This window comes from Athene cunicularia, assembly GCF_003259725.1.
Source record: "Athene cunicularia isolate RWA chromosome 12 unlocalized genomic scaffold, athCun1 chr12_part1, whole genome shotgun sequence".
Classification (NCBI taxonomy): Eukaryota; Metazoa; Chordata; class Aves; order Strigiformes; family Strigidae; genus Athene; species Athene cunicularia.
In genome coordinates this window covers 7,927,895-7,947,981 of record NW_020799116.1, presented here as the reverse complement: position 1 = coordinate 7,947,981, position 20,087 = coordinate 7,927,895, and the positions used below count along the sequence as shown (strand labels likewise).

Here is a 20,087-nt window from a genome sequence, read left to right as displayed (position 1 = left end):
AAATGCTGTTTTGTGAGGTTAGTGGGGTTTTTCCTGGGAATTGCAGGGTGGGAAAGAAAATTCAAGATTTTTCTATTTATATTGATACCCTCTTACTGACCCTTGAGATGAGACCTCTTGCCAACATGTATTTTTCCCTGGAGGAGGCCCTTCTCCTGTGCATTCCACGTTTCTGTTGGGGAGACCTTTGCTATATCCCATTCCTGTTGAGAGCTTGGTTTGGATTCTTACCCAACATGAACCACAGCAGCACTGGGCTATCCATCATCACAGAGTGCTTATTCTGAAAGGTTGATGATTGCTGTTTAATGTGGCCCAGCTAGTTCCTGATTGACAGAGATGAGGAAAACATCTGTTTTTCCAGTCTCTTGCTCACCAATCTGGATATTAATTGTAGACAGTCCTGTATTACCTGGGACATGTGATGTGTAATAATGACCAGGAAGCTACTGAAGGCGCATGAGCATAGAGAGCCCCGTGGGGCAGCATCCATCCACAGTCACGATTGTTAGTTGCAGGCAGTTTTTTGTCCTTTTGTGCAAACAAGCAGTTTAGGAGTTGGTCCATCATTTAGCCCATCATTCTGTAATATTCTATACTTGACACCCTTGTTTATTATCTGGGAAAGTGGACACAGCCAGAAGGGACTAGACTGTGTCTCAGAGGGTCTCCCTGCAGGTAGGGACTGCAAGAGAGCAAAGACTTAGGCAGCAATAAGTTCCCTTCCCGTTCTTGACTCTTTCACTGCAGCATGTATTTGTTCACCCGAAGCACAACTGTTGTCTCCTTCAGTAATTGATTTTGTGTAACCTTTTCACCGGCACTGATGGTACTCTCGGTCTCAGTGCGCAGGGTTTCAGAAGGCTGAGCAGTGATGAGTCACTTGTGTCTGTGAATTTGTGGAATGACTCGTTGGAAATAACATGTTGAATAGTAACATTGATTTATTGAATCAAACCGTAGCTATTTCCATCCCAGCCCCCAGGGCATGGGAGGTGAAGGACATACTGGACCATCTCCTGCTCCCCGTGTTCTACTCATTTGCTTCCTCTGTAGTCCACAGTTTCTTCCACTTTTTCAGGGAATTGCACAGATAAAGGATTTAAATTCAGGGCTCCCCCATATGTCAGCATTGCACACCCCGCATGAATCCAGCAGCATAGCTCTAGACTGGCTTTTTTTTTTTTTTTCCCCCCTGGGTAGATGTGTTTTTCCTCCTTGCACTGGGCCCAGTTCCACATTTCACCAACATGTGGTCAAATTCATGTGAATAAACTCCCCTGAAGCTTTTTCCCAGTGTCGGGTTGCGAGCAGAGCTGCAACCCACCCTCAGTGGTCTGACAAGTCCCCTCAGGGCAGGGGCCAGCCCTGATATTTTGCTCTTCTTGAAAAGCTGCTCTATTGAACAAATTCTTGTAACCAGGCCTTTCCTCGTGATAGCAAGGGAGCAGTGTATGTTTCATGTGCTCATGATGGAAGAAGCAGGTGTCATACACAGAGTGGCCACCACTGTCTTTTCTTGCTTGCTTTCCCTCATGTGTGGAGGTTCCTGGAGACTTTTTACCCCACCAGTGCTTTGTCTTGCCAGAAATGACCTAGGAACAGACTTTTCTCTGGGGTAATTATTTCTAGTGCTCTTTTTTATCACCAGCCTAATTTATCTGCTGCTGCTGGTCTGTTCTAAACCTTAGCTAGGACAGAATGTTTCTGAGCAAGTGGTAGTGTGTAGTATCAAGATGAGAGGACAGGCAAATGCAGTAAAGCACTTTGAATAAATAACCAAATGTGAAAGAAACAGGAAAAAAATTGCAATGTGCATATAACAGTTGCTGGAATTTGCAGTAACTTGATTGAAATCAGTGGATAATCTGGATTGATACTGATTGAATTGAAACAGAGTTTTTATGCTGATGGAACATTCAGAAGTGAATGCCAAATTTCAAAAGGCATTTTGTACCTACCTGGTGGGATTTAAGGTGTACCTAGAGATTAGATGCTAGCAGCCAGGATCTACATGTCTGTAGGCTCCTGACTCCTACTGAAACACCAAAACACCCTGTGAGATCTGCTGGAAGTTGGATGGAAAACACCTTTGTAAATCTTGGCCTGATTCCTGCTGCAGCTAAAAAAAAAAAATAATCTCCTTTGATAATTACATAGGTAGCTTGCTGAACTGCAGCAAACACAACTAGGTCATGGTATACTCCAAAGCAGGACTGTCTTTAAGCTGTCGAGGGCTAAAGCATACAGATTGTAGCATTACAAGTAGCAGCTAGCTGGCTCTGAAGCTGTAGGAAATAAACTGGATGTGATATTTGGAAATTGATGTTGGCTCTCGTATGCTTAAAGTGCTTGTTTTCATTCACAGATGATATAATTCCATCTGAGAGCAGCTCCCTGTCTGATACAACCACCTATGACGATGGTATGTTGCTTATCCTTTTCTTCCCATGAAGTGTGCTTGTTCAGAGTAATTTCTTTGACTTAATGTCCTTCAGCCTACTATTTTAATGGCTTTCGATCACAAAGTACTTCATAGCAGAGGAAAAAAGAGCTTAATCGGGAATTTATTTCGTCATAGTGGGTTAATTATTGAAAGTTTCTACTCTGTGAGCAGATTTGAGTTGTCTTTAGAGCAGGTGGTTGGTTTTAACATGAGCAGCCTGCAAGCTGAGCGCACTGTGGATGTCAGACTTCATCCCTAGGACCTGGCCAGAGGTGCCTGGGTAGGTGGAGAACTTAGGAGCTGGGAGGATCTGCCCAGCCCTTCTGTCCTCACAGCTACTATAAAACTTATAAGAAAGTAGAATAATCACAGATATTAACGATCTGTTTACGTTTATCTGTTACCTAGTGAACTTGCATCTTGCATGGCTATGGTGTTTGCTCAGCTTACTCATTTCACACACACACCCACAGACACACACATTCACACCCTGTTCCACAAGGTAGAAGGGACTTGGCTTGCCTCTCCCTTAAACTGGATAATCACCATCTGGGGACAAACATTATCTAAATTATTACTCACTTTTCAGTTAGGGCCTGATTTGATCTCACTTGTCCCAGTTTTAGACTTGTATAATCCATCTGGTGCTTTAAAATGGAGTTACACCTGGTTCCTGATCGTACAAGTAGAAGTAGAGCCAGGCCTTTGCCTTGTGAACGTGTCCTCTGTGAGGCTCGTCCTGCATTCATATGTATTAGTTGGAGTTTCCTGTTGGCTCTGATGGGACCTGGGTTGTGCTTTAAGCAAAGTGAGAACAAGAATCAAACCATCATCTTCCTAGTTGCCTTCAGGCAAATGTGTCTGTCAGTCGTCTTTGCTCATTCAGTCACTTTTGAAGTCAGTCCCTTTTAGGTTGTATTTCAAAACTAATTCTTAAAATGTCATTTTTCAAGTAAAGAGCTGGAAGGTGAGGGAGAGAAACTGGCCTTTGCAGAGGCTGAGCTTGCCTGCTCGGCTCTGGGAAGGGTTGTGCTGCAAACAGGTGTTTTCCCAAGGAAGTTCCTTCTGCTTTGCAGTCTGGCACAGCCCCAAGCTGTGTGTAACCTCCGTAAGAGTTGGTGCTGCTGAGATCTGTGGTATCCTGTCCTGCATGGGGGAGAGCTTGGTGCAGGCAGGAGAGCCTTTCTGGACTCGTAGATTTGCATACAGGGCAAAAATACCAAGGATTTTGCTAACAAAATACATAATCCTTTCCAACAGTCAGTGAACCGCTTCCTGTGCCAGCACAGAGACCCAGCTCTGCGCAGCTTTCTCCAAGGCTTCCTCCACCAAAGTCCCTCGGGGTGGAACGAATTCATCTCAGAAAGTCATCCATAAACGAGCAGCTCTTGGAAACCAGACACTCCAGGTAGGGCCCGTCTCGCTGCTGCCGTGCTCTCCGCCTTGCTGGCGTGAGCTCTGTCTTGCCCCTGCCACGACTCCTGTTACTACAGGCATCCAGCAGAGCCTGCTGCCTCTGCGCTCCTCTCCGATTACAGGATTTGGTGATGGGAGCTAAATTTCCCGTTCAGTAACAAAAGTATGTATAAGTATGTATAAGTAGTTGTCACGGTCTCTGAAGTTGTAGGGTAGTGTAGTCTTTGTGAAGAGGTTCCAGACAGGTGAGAAATTTAATAGTAAGGGCTGTATTTAAGGGGATTGCTCTTGCCCACCAGTACTGTCACCCTTTGTTTCTGTGGTTTGTTTTCAGTATTAATTAAACAACTTGTAGCTTTCCCGATGACTGCGTTTAATGGCTTCAGATAACACCAAACCGTAGCCATCCCTCCTGATGGTATCAGGATTTCAGCAGGTACATTGTGAAAGCGTACAGAATTCCTAATGGGCAACTCTCCATGTAAGGGCAGAGTTACCAGCTACCATCAGTAGTGCCAGCTGCAGTCGCTGGCTGATGTTCCTGTATGTAGCCCTGGGATCTGGGCACTTTCTGAGCTACAACAGTTCCATGGAGCACACTGATAACAGTAGCTCTGCTGATGGCTGTGTGATCATGTTATATGGGTCTGTCTGGTGCTAGTTGTTCTTAGTGTAAGAATTCCCACTGATCTTGATACTTCTTGGCCTATGTCTTGCATGAACAGGCTGTTGAAGGCACGCTTTAAAGTGTTGTAAAAGTTTGGGGCAATGTCATGTCACTGTATTTTTCTCATCTGTCCCTCAAGATAAGCAGACCACTACTCCACATGAAGTTCAGAGGTTGAATTATAGCCACATATAACCAATCAGCTGTGATGCGCTTCATTTAAAAACCTGATTCCTTTGCCTTTGTTACCTGCTCTCTCTTGTCTGCTTCATACTTTTGTCCTTTAGCAGCAGCTTTTCCTACCAGTCATCCTGTGAGGATGTCCCTTGAACTACAAGAAGGGGTTGAATTTTTCTTCATGTTTAACAATTCTGTTATTTATATGGGAGATACATCCAGTTAAGGTCTTGACAAAAATCGAGATGAAGAGGAAAAAAAAAAAAAAAGTTAGCAAGACATTTTGGCTTATACCCTTCCCTGTTTTTTCTGCCCTTTGTTTTGTCTCTTCAAGACTTAGGGTGCGTGCATTCTGTGTGCTGCGACTTGCATGGCATTTAACCTAGCTGGGGTTGTCCCCTTCGTTACAGGGACCCGCTTTCGACTCACAGCAGTCCTTATCGAATGCTGGACCGGCCGCCCCAGCCTCACGGAGGGAGAAGCATGCCTACAACACCCGTACTGACACGCAATGCCTACAGTAGCAGCCACTTACAGTAAGGGGACTTTGTTTTTAAGTGCGATGTCCATCTTAGCAGAAGGGTAAAAGCAAATGCAGTTTTCTCTACCACAGGCTCAGGCTCTCAAAATGTTTTTTCTTGGATATTGGAGGCGCAAGGTTAATATTGGCCACCATCTCTGGCACAGTCCCGCACCAGCTTTGTGACATGCAGATGAGAGCGTTTATGTGAGCACAAGCCCTGTCTGGGTAAATAGCAGCACACACAACTGAGTGTCTGAAAAACTAGGAACGAAATGGAAGCTGGCTCAAAAATACTGCTGATCTGATCTTGAAAGACTACAGGAAAAGGGTTGATTCCAGATAGGCACCTATAGGGAGTTTTAACAAGTAATGAGTATTCAAACAGTTTCTGTAGAATACTTGTAAGATAGCCAGAAATTATTTTTCACTTCCTTTGTAGCCTTGTTTTCTAACAAAGTGAGGATTATGAAAATATATTGTCTGTCAGCTGGTGGACTCCCCACAAAAACTTGATCACAAGCTGACAGATGTCTGCTGTGGATTGCATTCTTACAAGCCTCCTGAAAAAGTGGCCGGGTAGAGGAGAGAGATCCCAGTTAGTGCCCTTACTATGGGAAGAGAGCTGTAATATGAGCTCACCTGAATTATTAGACAGCTGAGAATCCGTGCTGAGTAAGGAGAGATGCTATAAATCTTACAATGTTACCAAGAGCTCATGGTTTATTTGTCTGGGGTAGCGTGTCCTTGAGAGCGAGCACCACGGGAAACCCATCGTCCTGTGTTCTGCTCCTAGCTCAGTTACATGTGTAAACTTCACCTACTTAAAAACCGATGGGTGCCCTCCTGTAAGTTATTACAAAATCCGAGTGTTTGAGCTTTGCTGCATGTATCCCTGTCACAAATTAACCTTGCTCACCATGATACATTTTTATGAGATCCCTCCTACTGTTGTGGCAAATCTAAAATTCAGCCAAGCTGAATTTCTTGCAGTGCAGATATCCTACGTGGAAAGATAAGACTGGGTTTGTATTGTGCTCTGAGCAGGGAGGCAGCATGCCTGATTTGCCCATGTGTGCTCTCTCCAACTCTGTTTTTGTGTGACTGCCTTTAACCAAATTACATCTGTGTTGTTTCAGGCCAGATGTTTCCCCGCACCATTGCCGGCAACGCAGCGGAAGTCTGGAATCCCAAACCCACCTGCTGTCCGAGACTCCTGCTGAAAAGTCAGCCTTCACCCTCTCAAAGTCCCAGCGAAGCAGCAGCACAGAGATCCTCGATGATGGATCGTCCTACACTAGCCAGTCAAGTGCAGAATATTACTGCGTGACACCTACTCCCAATCCCTATTATACTACTCAGACACTCGACAACAGGACCAGGGGTCGAAGACGGTCAAAGAAACAAAACATTTCTGCTGCAAATTCAGGAAGTATGCCAAATCTTGCCCAGAAGGATGTCCGCAATGGTGTTTACCACAAAAGTCAGGAGCAGCCTTCCTCTAGTTACTATATTTCTGGATATTCCCCATACACCGAATCTGACGTTTATTACAACGGAGGATATGTTTATGAGAGCGATACGGAAGGACAGTACAGTGTCAATCCTTCCTATCGCTCATCGGCACATTACGGATACGACCGTTACAGGGAATTCAGGTCTTACCATGAGGATGAAGTGGACAGAGTACCGCACAACCCATATGCAACCCTAAGGCTTCCAAGGAAGCAAGTTGCTAAAACGGAGCATATAACCAAAAACATTCACAAGGCCTTAGTAGCAGAACATCTCCGTGGTTGGTACCAACGTGCCTCCAGCCAAAAGGAACAGAGTCATAGCCTGCAGGCAGGCTTTGAGTCTGACAGAGGATCTCAAAGGAGTTTGGGCTTTGCTGGTCTGCAGGTGCCGTGCTCTCCTAGCAGTCGGGTGTCGTCTTTCTCTTCGGGTAATGTCTGATTTCTTCTATGCCGAGTATTTTTGTAAGGCCCTGCTGTGCATCAAATTCTGCCGCCCCTCCTCTGCCTCAGTGAAGTCAGCAGAGGCAAGGCTAGAGCTCTGTCTTGAAAGGTAGATGAGGAGCTGAATAGGATCTTGTTGTTCTGTGCTTGGGAAGAAAGTCTTGCTTTTGTTGCTCTCTCCCGTGGGTAAAACTGCCTCTTATTCTTCAAAAGCACAGTAGTCCAAAGAAGCACAAAGAGCCATATGGGTTTCAAAGAGGAATGTTTTATCAGCTAGAAGCAACGTGCAGAACTTCATGCCGTGTAAATGCAGTTACCATGATGGCTTCCAAAATACAATACAGTGAGCATCGCTGGCTGGGTCAGAAAGTCTTTTTAAGGAGATTTCTTATGTCCAAAACACCACCCACACAGTGCTTTTATCCCTACACGGCTTGTAAATCACATTGTGTTTGCATCGTCTGCCTGTGTGTTCTGCAGAAATCCGTAGAGATTGCTAATGAGAATTGTCTCATCTGTCTTAGCTGATTTAGCTGGAGAAATATCTAATTTTCTGTAATTTTTTTTAAATTCCAGCATCTTCTGCAAATGCTGCTGGGAGCTGGCGAAACCCGCTTGCACTGGGACTTGCAGACTACGATTCGTTGTCTCATTCCTCTTATACCAGCTGTTACGGGAGTGTTTATGGCAACCTTCCTTTGCAGAGCAGGTGAGTAGAGTACATCAAGATTTTTTGCCCTTCCTTCATTTCACAGGCTGTTAAAACTCATGAGAAAATCAACTTGATTTCAGAGGGTCAGGATGCAAAGTAATTATTGACTCTGTGAGAGCAAGTCTTCTCTGTGTGGAGCAGATCAGCTGTACCACCACTAACTCTGCGACCGATACTCGAGGAAGGGGGGAAGCAGTCATAGTGCAGGATGAACTCATTTGTTGCACAGCCTTTTCCTCTCGCTGATGCTGGACCGTTGAGGATTTTGCACTCGCTGGTAGCTGCGATGCTCAGAGCAGCGTTGCGGGTAGAGCACCCGCCGAGCCCAGTCCCTCTCACCCCCTGTGACAGGACACCTCTCCTGCGCCCCGTCAGCAGCCTGGTAGGATGCAGTCCTCGTGTCTTTCTGAAGCTGTAGTGCCTGTGCTGATAAGTTTTTGGGGAAAAACAAAGAAAGGCAACACCACTCTTCAACCTCATATCTGAGTGCTGGTGTTCAGAGGTGATACCGCATCTGCTGAGTGCATCTTGCCTGGCAGAGCTTGACCCAGGACCGAGGTGGGACGTGCTGCTGTATGCAGAGCTGCCCTGCTCAGGGGGTTCTCCCGAGGACTGCGGGGAGCCCAGGCTCTGCTCTGGCCTTGCAGAAAACCCTGCAGTGCTCTCGCAGCTTCTGCTCGGTGTTTCTGGTCTCTTCCCCCTGCTGTCATACTCCAGCAGTTATCAGTGAGGACAGAGACCTCCTGCCCGCGGCGTGGCTCTGCCCACACAAACGCTGCCACGTTTACACTCACACTAAGCATAGCCAGCCATAGTAAGTAACCCACATTAGTGCCTCCTGCTTTGTGGGTTGCAGTTGGTGCTTGCTGCCAGGCTGACTTGTGTGAAATTAATGAATTTTTAATTGTGTTTGTTTTAAAATAAATGCAAATGTAAGAGAAGATGTAAAAGCTTCTGCTAGATCCTTGTTTCTAAGCTAAAGGACACGGGCTTTCTTATTGCAGTGATTTTTAAAGATCTACAGTCACTGTGTTTAAAAATAGTTTCTACTCATTTCTTAACTTCCTGTAATTGGGCTTTGAAAACTACTAATTTTGGCAGCTTTATGGAAATGAGCTATTAATTTTCTATATTCTGAATCACTTGTCTGATCATTGATATGTTTTATTTTCTATTTTAATGTGATTGTGGCAAATGAGCAATTGATACACCCTACAGTCTTGACAGTTTTGGGCAGATGAAATCTGGTTGCAGACAATTTTTATTAATTACAGCAAGAAAACGGGGTTTGTGTTTGCATCCAAATTATGCCTGGGTGCACTCAGAGTAACCAGCATTACTTCAAGCCCAGGGGAGCTGTGTGAGCTTGTGCAGCACTTGGGGCTCTGGGGAAGACCCTCGGCTCTCGCTGACCCCTGATGCCGTGTCTCTCTTACAGAGTGTATGCGGAGACGAGCCAGCTGGGTGGAGATGATGAGAGTCGGTTGGAAGAAGACTTGCACAGCAACGAGCAGAGGTTGTTCTGGCACGAGGATTCAAAGCCCGGGACACTGGTGTAGACCACCTGCAGCCCTGCATTCGTACCCCTGCGTGCCTTGCACAAAATGCTGTGACCCCGAGGCAGATCTCGGGTGGAACTTCCAAACCGAGAAAAAAAAAAAAAATAAAAAAAAAGCAGCAGGCTGTTTTGCTGGGAAAGATTAAGTTCAGCATTAAGAGGGACTGTAGCAAAATGACAAAGTCTTACCACGAATGGCGTTTCTTTTTGAGTCCGGATAGCCTACATGAGCAAGGGCAAGCCACAATTTGATCTATGACTAGATGCAGCACTTGGTTGAAGTATTTATATTTAGCAAGCACTTTTTTGGAAGATTGGAAGATGTTGAAGGCAAACCTCAGAGGAAAAAAAATGTGAAAAGGAGACTTATGGAAAAAACAGGAATTCTAGGAGCACAATTCTGATGTCTGAAAGAAGAAGAAATGAAAATTTATTCTGCCATGGCTTATGATGACCTGGAAGGACTGTCATAAGCTTATGAAGGATAGATACTGTGTGTGTGAGTGATGTAAAAGGTGACTTAATCAGTATTGGAACATTACTTGAAAGAAGGCTGGATTCTTTTTTTTTATTATGGAGGTTTGAATGAGATTATCCATTTTTTGGGGTGTTGCTAAGAGTGTTTGTTAGCACCACAAGCAAGTTCTGGAAAGAAAAGAATTTGCCGACACAATATGTCGTGTAAAACTAGAGGCGGTTGTGGATTTTGGAAACGGAAGCAGTAAACTTTGAACTCTCTCTTCCACGATAAAGTGTAATTAATAATCTCCCACTTAATACCTTTCCATGGTACAAGTTCACTGTGCAGAGAAGTAGGCAAATTTTCATGGTGGCTGCACAGTGACCCCCGTTGGGTGACGATTACATTTTGCTCTGCCACAGCGAATTGAGGATGGGCAGTGGGGAGCTCCAGTGATCACACAGCAAGCAGTTTGATTGTAACGGCCAGTATTTTAAGGTGGATGCAAACAGCCAAGTGGGTGCCTTAAGATGAGGGGCATTAAGATTGTACCGCGAGTCATCTGAACTGACAGGTGCATCGCAAAGTCACTAAGTGACAGAACAGCATTTTCACAAAACCGTTTGTGTAGGAAAAAAGTGCGACTGCAGTCTTGATCTAAGAGGGATTAAACCTACCTCACGTCATCCATCTGTAGGAACAAATTGGCATGGGCTGTCTTGCGCGATTTCCAGCGACTCGTTTGCATATGGTAAAGTCTCTCTCGTTTCTCAGCTGTACTGTGCTTCAGGATTCCATAAATGGTGCTCTTTTTTTTTTTTTTTCTTTTATACAAAGGATTAGTTACTCCTTGTCCATATTGTGAATAGAAAAGTTTCTGATAAACTTTTTTGACGTTTTTTACCAATATTCCAGAGCATGTAATATATACAGAAGGACACACTTGTTAAGCTGGTACTTAGTCGTTTGTATTATTAGAGTCGCGATTTGGAATTAAACAAACAAAAACGAAATAAAAATAACTTATTTCCTTGGTTTTGCATATTTGTATAGCCTTCTAGAAATGCGAAAGCTCTTTTTGCTTATTCTTTTACTACTTCTGAATTTTTTAGACCTATTATTTTGTATAGGTCAATAAACTAAAACGTGTGCTACCAAAACCACTTCAGCATTCTTCCTCTGTCTACTCAAGTGCTTGGAAAACTGCAGTGTGTGTTATTTCAGGGCTTTTAAAGTAAAAGAGTAAATTGCGATGGCCTGATTTCTTTTGGCCTGTGGTGTTAGGTTGGGTGCAGAGGGTTGGTGGCCTTGGCTTGGGGAAGCTTGGCCCACGGCAGTTCAGGCCCTCCCAAACATGTCTGTAAGTGAATTACTGATGATGCAAGGGGAGGGAGGGAGGAGTGGTGCTTGGTGCCTTTGCAGGGGCCTCCCTGGCACAGCTGCCCCAAGGGAGCTGAGAGGGGCTCATCCAGCATCCCCACAGGAGGGTGCTGTCCTGGACCTGCTGCCCAGCCTCAGCCCGACAGTGATGCACTGGGGTGGCCTCATGTTTGTGAAAATAGTTCTTGCTTATCCTTGCACCTAAAAATTGCTGCAGCCCTTCCTATTTGGAGTGTGGCTCTTGGGGTCTGTGTTGCTCATCTGCTCTTTTGAGTTTGTGCCCTCGGAGACGCCCACCTTTCCGGGAGAGTGACTTGTCTTCTGGATGTACAACTGCTTTTGCACCCTGGTCGCCAAGCAGTTGAGGTTATTCAGCCTCACTCTCCTCTATTCAGAGTTATCTGTAATTTCCTACTTTCTGTGGAATCCGTAAACTTTACCACCACTGAATTTTATTCTTATTTCCAGGTTGCTGGTGAAAATAGGGGTTAGAACTTGTAGATGTGCCCTCTAAAAACACCCCCACGCTGTCATACTTTTCCATTTCCCCTGAGTTTGTGAGGTTTGTCCATTCTCAAGCTCTTAATTAATAGAATCATGGTTGCTGCTGCTATAAAACATGGCTGTTTTGAGCAGGAAGCTGAGTGGTATCAAGTCCAATACCTTACCCAGAACTAATAGTGCCAGTGCAGGCTGGCAGTTACTTATCAGCACTCAAAGCTTTTCATTTAAAAAAGGAAGTGCTTTGTATACTAAGGTCTTGCTCCATTTAAAGCATTGCTTGCATTCCTTTATTTTAATGCTGCAGCCATTGAGTTTTGTATTGGCTTTTCTATTGGATTCAGGATTTAGTTCAGTCTAGCACATCGGTGTTGGCACAATGCTGACGCTCGGCCTGGCCTCCCAGCTTACTTGGCCAGGACCAGGACAATTTTGGATGATGATGTGGAGAAGATGGGAATTTGAGGTGGGTTTGGGTTGAGGATGGTTTGCTGTATTTTGGGGATATTGGGCACAATCTCTAGGGCCAGAGTTGAGAGCCTGATACAGCTTCTAGTAAGCAAGAGCTAAGCAGAGGAGGGGCTGGAAATGAAGAGTGGTGGCATGGCAGGTGAGGCACTTACAACCCTCTTGTCATTCCCTGCGTGCTTGGCCCTGCAAGAGTTGTCCTCCTAGAAACTTCTGTGAAGGGTGAAACTATAGAGTGAAGAAGGAGGCCCAGAAGAAGAGAGAATAAGATCCAACTTCCCTTTCTCGGATCTTGCCTGGGGCAGGTAGCGAAGGGCTGGGGTTGGCCGTGGGTGGCACAGGGAAGGAGAGGGAGGGCACAGTATCCCCATGGGACCTCCTGCCAATGGCCAACGAGGGGGCTGGCCATGCTGTGCAGCTTGTGCAATACCTGATTCTTGCCAGCTGTTCCCCAGGACCCTTAACTTTACCTTTTGCACACTTCCAGCTTCTTTTGTTGCAACGTGTTTCTGGAGCGATGCTTTAATAAAGGTGTATGACTGCGCTCTGGGACCACGTCTGTAACGCCGCTGAAGAGGTTATAAAGGCATACTTGTAATTATTGTCATATTCACGGCTGAATCACAGATTACCTGTGCTTTGTTTGAATTCCTACCTTATCTGTGTGTTCCGCTCTTAACCACAGCCTTTCCTCACCAGGATTACCGAGGACATCTAGTGACTGACCAGCAGCATTGAAGAGAAGAGCCTGGCTCCTCTGTACTCCTCTTGAAATCCTTCCTGCCCCTTCCAGTTTGAAGAAATATTTAGAAACTATTTTTTAGTATGATCCGGAACAAAGCCAAGAGGTGAACAACATGAAACACCCACAGGGTTCAGTTTTAGTGTCACAAGCGTGTTTCTTTAGAAGGTAGAACATGCTGGTGATGTGTGAAGGGGAAATAAAAAATCTACATAAAAGTGCACATAATGGAGCATTTCTGAGTGCTTTTTAGTTGATGGATGAAGAAGAAAAACCAGTCCTTGCCAGGAATCCTTAAAAAGGCATTAGGGCAATGTGCTAAAATAAGCAGTGCTTGATGTTTTTAATTGGTGCCTGCTTTTTCTCTGTTGTTTTGAACAGAAACACTCTGACATGTGGGAGGACAAACTCCTGTGGGAGCTGCCTGACATTCCTCCAGCGCAGGGACCGGGATGGGATGAGGCTCAGAGCAGGAGCCCCTGCCCCAAGCACAAGCAAATCTTTAAAGATCACAAAGCTTTAAGTCACCCGAGCATACTTACATGAAACCTGTTGGCCAAGGTGACTTAATATGTGACGTGGTTCTTGCAGGTTTCTGTTGATTTTTCGTTTATCATATTCAGGTATTTGTTCAGCTTAAATGTGAGCAATGTTGCAGCAATGCTTTGTACGGAGCAAGGCTCTGTGGCTCCCAGGTGAGTGAGAAGCCTCCACCGCAGCCCAGCCAGTCCCCAAAGGTTTGTAGGAGATCCCATAAGGGCTGAAGGTTTGCTCCATCTCCTGGGCTTTCGGGATTAATGCAGGAGAGCTGCTTCTGCAGGCGACTGCTGAGTCGGGGAGAAGCTTGCCTGGCACTTTTGGATAAGTTAAAGCCTATCCTGGGAAGATTTCTGCTTTTCTACAGTATTCTTTAATCTTCTTTTGTGCTTTTCTATCATATTTAATAAATGTCTTAAGGTAGAAAGCTGAGAGCTTTAGCTATAGCAGGGCCTCATGTAAATAGTGAAATCTATCAAGTTAAAGCGAATAGGAGCAAAGTTTTAATGGTGTTTATTTAATGGTTATTAAGTCTAACTACCTGATTTCCAAGGATTTTTTTTTTTTTTTTCCTAGAGATCCCGTGTTAGGGGAAAAATTTCCTGTCCTTAGAAGTGTTTTATCTTGTTGGTAACAGAAACTTCTGGAGTAGTTTTTAGATTACTTTTGTCACTTTTTGCAGCTGTTTGAGATAAATACAGTGGGGGAGGGAAAAAAAAAATTATTTTGCAAATGTGTAAAGACATAAACAGTTCTGTCTGCTTTTTCTTATTGTGCTACACTGGGTGTCATGTCTCTCCCTGTCACGTCCCCTGCTCTCGCCCTTGTTCTTCTCGTGCTGAAGGCACCAGGCTGCTGGCACCGACTGCACGGGGAGCCCAGTGTCGTCCCTCAGATGGGTCGGGGATAATCCAGCTTTCCAGTCAAGTGAAGCAATGAATGTGGTGTTTATGTAGAGCAGGGGAAGGGGGACCTACAGCTCCAATCTGGGAGCAGCCCACATTTTCTTACATAATACAGCCTTCATTAGAATCAATTAGCATGTGGATTTATGTAATTTGGGTAACTCTGCATGTATGGATGTTTTCTGTTTTGCCAAGCAGTGAGAAAATGGACCTTCATCCTGGCATAGATGGTGTTGCTGGGGGAAGCAATGGGCTGCGTGTGGCGTCCGTTCGTGTTTTCAGGTATAAACTTTGTGCAATGGATTTTGTTGTGGCTGGTGGTTCCAGTAACGGTCCTGGCCCACGCTGACGCGTGATTGGGAGTTTAAAAACTCTGGTTGCTCTATAAGTCTGACCTCGGCAGTGGGACCTACAGGGTGGGGCCTCAGGGTTGATCCCACTGTGGGCCTGGACAGAGGAAGAAGAGACAATTTTACGTTCTCTATATTGTCATCCATCCTCTTTCCCTCCTACTTAGTGCTCTCCTCCACCTGCCCTGTCCTGCACAAACTGGCCAAGCACCCTTGTGTGCCAGGACAGCATGTCTGCAATGCCTGGCTGAGCTTTCCAAAGAAGACACTTTCTCCCCTTCCCAGCATCGCTATGATGCCCACACTACCAGCGGGTTAAGGTGGTGATGCCCTGTCTGATGCACAAACCCCTGCCTTGTCTGACAGGATCTTCCCCTTCCCCTCATAGCTGTTAGGCAGAGGTTCAGGACCACATGGATCATCTCCCAGGGCAGAATTTATCATCAAAGGCAATTACTCCATGATCTGATGCAGTAAGTCAAACCTGATGTGATGTTTACACCATTCCTCCAAGGAGGGAGCTGTGACCAGTGCTGGTAGCCCAAGATGATGTAGGACAGAGATGGCAGGGCCCTCATGAAAAAAGAAGCAAGACCTTTAACCAAGAAGCAGATCCTTGCCATCCATCCAACTTCATTATCTGTGTCTGTCCCTCATGGAAGGAATCACCATAAATCCTTCAGCAAGTCCTTGACAGCAGAGGGATGTGCTCAGTCTCCCAGGGCATCTCCTGCCTGTGTGAAGCACAGCGGGCATGAGTCTCAATTTCTATTTAATCATTAAGAGTGTTGTCGAAGAGCTGTAGATGGAGAAGAGTTTGCAGCCAGCCAGGGCTCAGCTGGGTAACTCTAGAAGAAACCCTTCCACCTGTTCCCGGGCTGAGGTTAGGGAAGGACGTGACTCGTGCAGACATAACGAAACAGCCATGTGGCCCTGCCAACATCATTGCCTGTGGGCACATTTAGTGGTGGGATGATACAAGGTATGGTGCTGTGATAGGTTTGGATGCTGTAAAAGAAAGATATACTTTATGTTTAACCTGGAGGATGAGATTGTTTCCTAGAACAACTTTGTTTTTTATCTGGTCTAACTTGTGCTGAATTCAGTGTTTCATATAAACATGGAGGTGATCGCTTGTCCAAAAGGTTGTGATGGCTGTTGCTCCTCAGAGTCCTTGGTGGTGTGTTCTTACAGTTCTGATTTAATAGCACTGCTGTGCAACACTGGGGGGGAACTATAAATTTGGCTGAAAGAGGGAGGGGACATTTTAAAGTTAAACTCTATAGCTACTAGTTTTAGTGTGAGGCTTTTGTCGAGGTTCTGCTATGCAAACCTGCAGCATGGACAAATCATAAGAATAAAGGTGGAGTTAATAGTAAATAGTTGTTAAATTGCATATACTGCCACAGATTCTCCACATTCTTGTGGAGAATTAATGTCTTCTCTGAGGGTCCAAGCTTGTGTTTCTGATGCAAAGTATTGAATCTCCAAGCCTCAGCCTGGGCCTGTCTTGAACACAGATTTGGAATAAGCCCTTGTTTAATAATAGTAAATATTTGGGAAATGCCCTATGTAATGCCTGCAGGTAGTGTGCAGTTCAGCACTGTGTCTGCCTGCACTGGGCAAGCTGTGGCCATCAGCCAGGAGCTAGTGCTGCCCTGGGGCAGCAGGGGGTCTCTGTTCCCAGGGGGGTTGGTGTCCCCCCTTGGCCAAACCCAGCCTCAGCTCTGTTCCAGACCAAGCAAAGCCACATCAGGGCAGCTCAGGGCACCTCTTGGTTTTGCCTGTTGGTGGAAAGTCACAGGCGGGGTGGTAGCTCGTTCCCTGAAGTTGTGGTCAGATGTTCAACATCCCTGCGTGGTTGCCTGTTCTCCATAAAATAACAGAATATCTCATGGTCTCTCACAGACCCATTCTCATTCGTTACAGGCTGCTTGTCATTTTTTTGGTAGCTGTTAGCACTGTGCTGTGGGGAGATGAGGCAACAAACCACCATCCAGGGATGAAAATGTTCAGGTGTTTGGAAATGTTTTACCAAGGTGATGTAAATAACATGAGCTGGGATGTATACTAAGTTGGCCAGGATGTAACTAGTGCTGAGCGTTTCAGCGTTTTGCCTGTGATTGTGCTATAAATGATATCTAGAAGTAGAAAGTCCCTGCTGTAGCCACTGACTTGCCTCTTTGGAAATGAGTGGTGCAAAGAGGTGTTGTGTGTCTCTGTGCTGGGGGTGCTGTTCAAGCTAAATTAAAAAAAAAAAAGTGCATCTATATTGGCAGGAGGAATGGGAGGTGAAGCATAATGTTGTTCGCTGGCAAGTGAGCACAGAAACGCAGGCTTCGAGGGTGAAATCTGGAACGTGTTTTGGCTCTGAATGGGACAGAGGTTTGCCAGGAGTCAGCCCAGACCCCCAGGACCAGCTCAGTTGCTCTCGGTGTCATCCCCAGCCCCCTGCCAGGAAAATGTCCCTGTCAACGTTCATATGTGGAGCTGTTTCCTGCCCCAAACGTGGGGTTTCGGATGATCTTTTAAAAATGGTTTAAAACAGTTGAAATGGTTTAGGCATCCATCAGCCAATTATTTAACCCTTCTTGATGCAAACCAAGACGTACACATCTGACTCACATGTGCTGTGGGACTGCTTTGGACATGCCAGTGTGGGGGCCAGTGCCACCCTGCCCCAGGCTGAAATTTTCTCTCCTTAATTTCTGACATGACCGAAGTACCTTCCACGTTCCCCCTTTCTCCCTGCACATTTTAATATTTTCTTTTCCCTGTAGTAAGGAATGTGGACGATGACAGAGGTGGTTTCCTACTGCACAGGGAGGACCCAGTGTAGCCGCTCTCAGACTTCTCTGAAACTGGAAACTAGAAAAAAATTTTAATAAAATCAGGATGTTCTTTTTTGGGGCCATATTAGAGGTATCCAGGTCCCACTGAAACAGGAGACGTAGCTCTGCTTGCTACTCTCAGAGCTGAAGGAAACAGGCAGCCCTCCACGCAGTGAGATGTGGTGATTTGGTGACGGCAGGGGCGAGGGGCTTCCCGCTGCTCCATCCCGTCCCCGCGTCAGCCACCACCGCGCCTGCTGCTTCACACGGGGCTTTGACTTTGCAGCTCCCTGTCAAGTGACTTGGGCAAATACTTCGAAAGTCAGATGTCCTTACTCTATTTAAGCAACAAACTTAAGCTGATATATTTATATCTGTAAGTTTGGAGGTGTGGTGAGGTGGTTTATTTTTCCCAAGATGCTCCCTGGTGTTTTTCCCACAGGGTGTCTCTCTATGATTGCTCTCGTTACTTAGTGGTTGTTATTGTTAAGATCCCATCATCTGACCCTTTATAATCCCTATATTGCATTACACTGCATCGATGGACATGCTTGGTGTATGCTACTCTTGGTCAATTTTAGACTGCCCCATCAAGCCTATGAGTTTCTTAAAAGTGATGCGAGGTTATGTTACACAGGCGCATTCTCCGACTCGTTTCAGTTAATGCCTTGGCACTTGGAAATGCCATGGATTGGTAATAAAGAAATAAATGTGTGGGTTTTAGAAGAAAAAAAAAAAAGCCAATGTTACAGAAATTGCTCTCAAGCATTTGGTATCAGCATGTGTCCCATCAATTACCTTAAAAATAGAACGCATTTTAGGCAGTTAAAGCATGGTTTGATGGCCTGCTTTGCATCAAATTGTGACACAGCAGTCGGCCTCTCTCAATATTTGAGTTAAAAACTTGTCAATTCTTTTGCTTTCAAGAGAGATGGGTGAGAAGTTTTGAAGGAAATGCTTGAGTGGAAAAAAAAAAAAAAATCAATTAATTGAAACAGTCCTTCACAAGAACCTGCCGGGTTTCATGCAAGAGTTCATCCATACACGAGAATTGTTCATTACCAAGGGCAGACCTTTTCTTCTATCAGTTTGCTCCTGAAGTGCTTTTATTTAACACTTACTAGGTACCTCCTTAGTGTGAATTTTGAGCTGCTACCCATAGGGATGGCACTGCGATAGATGCAGGTGCCTCTTGTCTTCAGCTTCTGCTCTGAGCGTAGCTGCTGGCACAGCTCTCAGCTGTTTGGAAACAGCACCTCATGCAACAGCTTATTAGTCTGGAGATTCCTGAGCAAGTGTCAAACTGGCATGAAAATAGCAAATGCTACTGATGGAAGTGGCTTTCCTGTCTTAATGAAGGTTGGTTGAGGAATCGGTGATTATTTTGGAAAGCTCTGAGGGGAATACCCGCAAACGTTATTGGGAAGAAGATGGGAGTTTTGCCTTGGAAGAGACTTCTAGATTCGGCTGTGTCTCCCCAGCCTGGAGGGTGTCGTTTGTTGCCTGAACGTGCCGTTTCCAGTGAACCAAAACACTAAGCAACATGTTAGTAAAGGAAGTGAATCCTGAACTCAAGGTAATTTATGCAGTAGAGACCTAAAGTAGGCAAAATGTGATACCCACCTTGGAAATCTGTGGGATTAGCACCCATGTCTCTAGGAGAGGTGTCACCAGGCAGCCCTTCGCTCTGCATCTGACGAAGAAGGCATCTCTCCCAGAAGTATAGTGTTTCCTAATCATGGTATTAAGTGATATATATTTCTACTTAGAAGAAAACTTGCTTTTCAAATACCCGATAGTGTTCTCAGTATCCCTGTTTTCCTTCTCGAGAGGACTTCATGGGTTTGACCCTACTTAGATTTGACAGGACCATGGCCCCAAGATGGTCTGGCTGAAGATCATGGAAATACAAGAAGATGGCCAAGGGCTTTATTTACAGTCAAGAAATTAGCAAGAGATAAGTAACCACTGAATAGACAGCTTCTGTGACCCAACAGCATCGTTTGGGAGAATAACATACCGGCTACCGAAGAGCATTGATTTATTTGACAACATCAGGAAACCATTTATGGACTCTATGGACAGCAATCTCTAGGGGTTAAAACTGCGAGACTAGATAGATTGATGTGTGGGTCTGCTGTTGTGCTTGCTACTGCATGATATAAAATAAGGATGTCCCCTGAAATATCAAAGAAGCAAATGGAGCCATTAGGTTCTTGGCTTGGGTTTTTGTTACTTTTTCCTTTACCACTTATTTTGTTCTTAAATTTTTGCTCTCTTCACCACCATGTAACAGCATTAATTAAACGAGGAGCTTTGGGTAATGGCTTTTTAATAGAGGTTAACAGGGCTTTGAACACCATGTTTCTTGTTACAAAACACAGCAAAGAGAGACCATCGTCATGCAGAGGCTATTTTTTTGCTGGCAGTCTCCAGCAGAGTGTGGTTGAGACTGATGA

At 45.2% G+C, this 20,087-nt stretch overlaps 1 protein-coding gene across 1 annotated transcript in view; it reads left to right on the top strand.

The window, feature by feature from the left end:
* The window catches only part of LOC113484871 (FERM domain-containing protein 4B-like), a 47,226-nt gene extending 36,132 nt beyond the window's left edge, over nt 1–11,094 (top strand). Inside the window, exons 13-18 of the mRNA XM_026857554.1 lie at nt 2,369–2,425; nt 3,704–3,854; nt 5,117–5,242; nt 6,366–7,171; nt 7,761–7,893; nt 9,335–11,094. Of these exons, the coding sequence (XP_026713355.1) occupies nt 2,369–2,425; nt 3,704–3,854; nt 5,117–5,242; nt 6,366–7,171; nt 7,761–7,893; nt 9,335–9,455 (1,394 nt within the window). The 3' untranslated portion in view covers nt 9,456–11,094. The remainder of the gene's footprint in view (nt 1–2,368; nt 2,426–3,703; nt 3,855–5,116; nt 5,243–6,365; nt 7,172–7,760; nt 7,894–9,334) is intronic.
* Nucleotides 11,095–20,087: the final 8,993 nt, after the last annotated feature.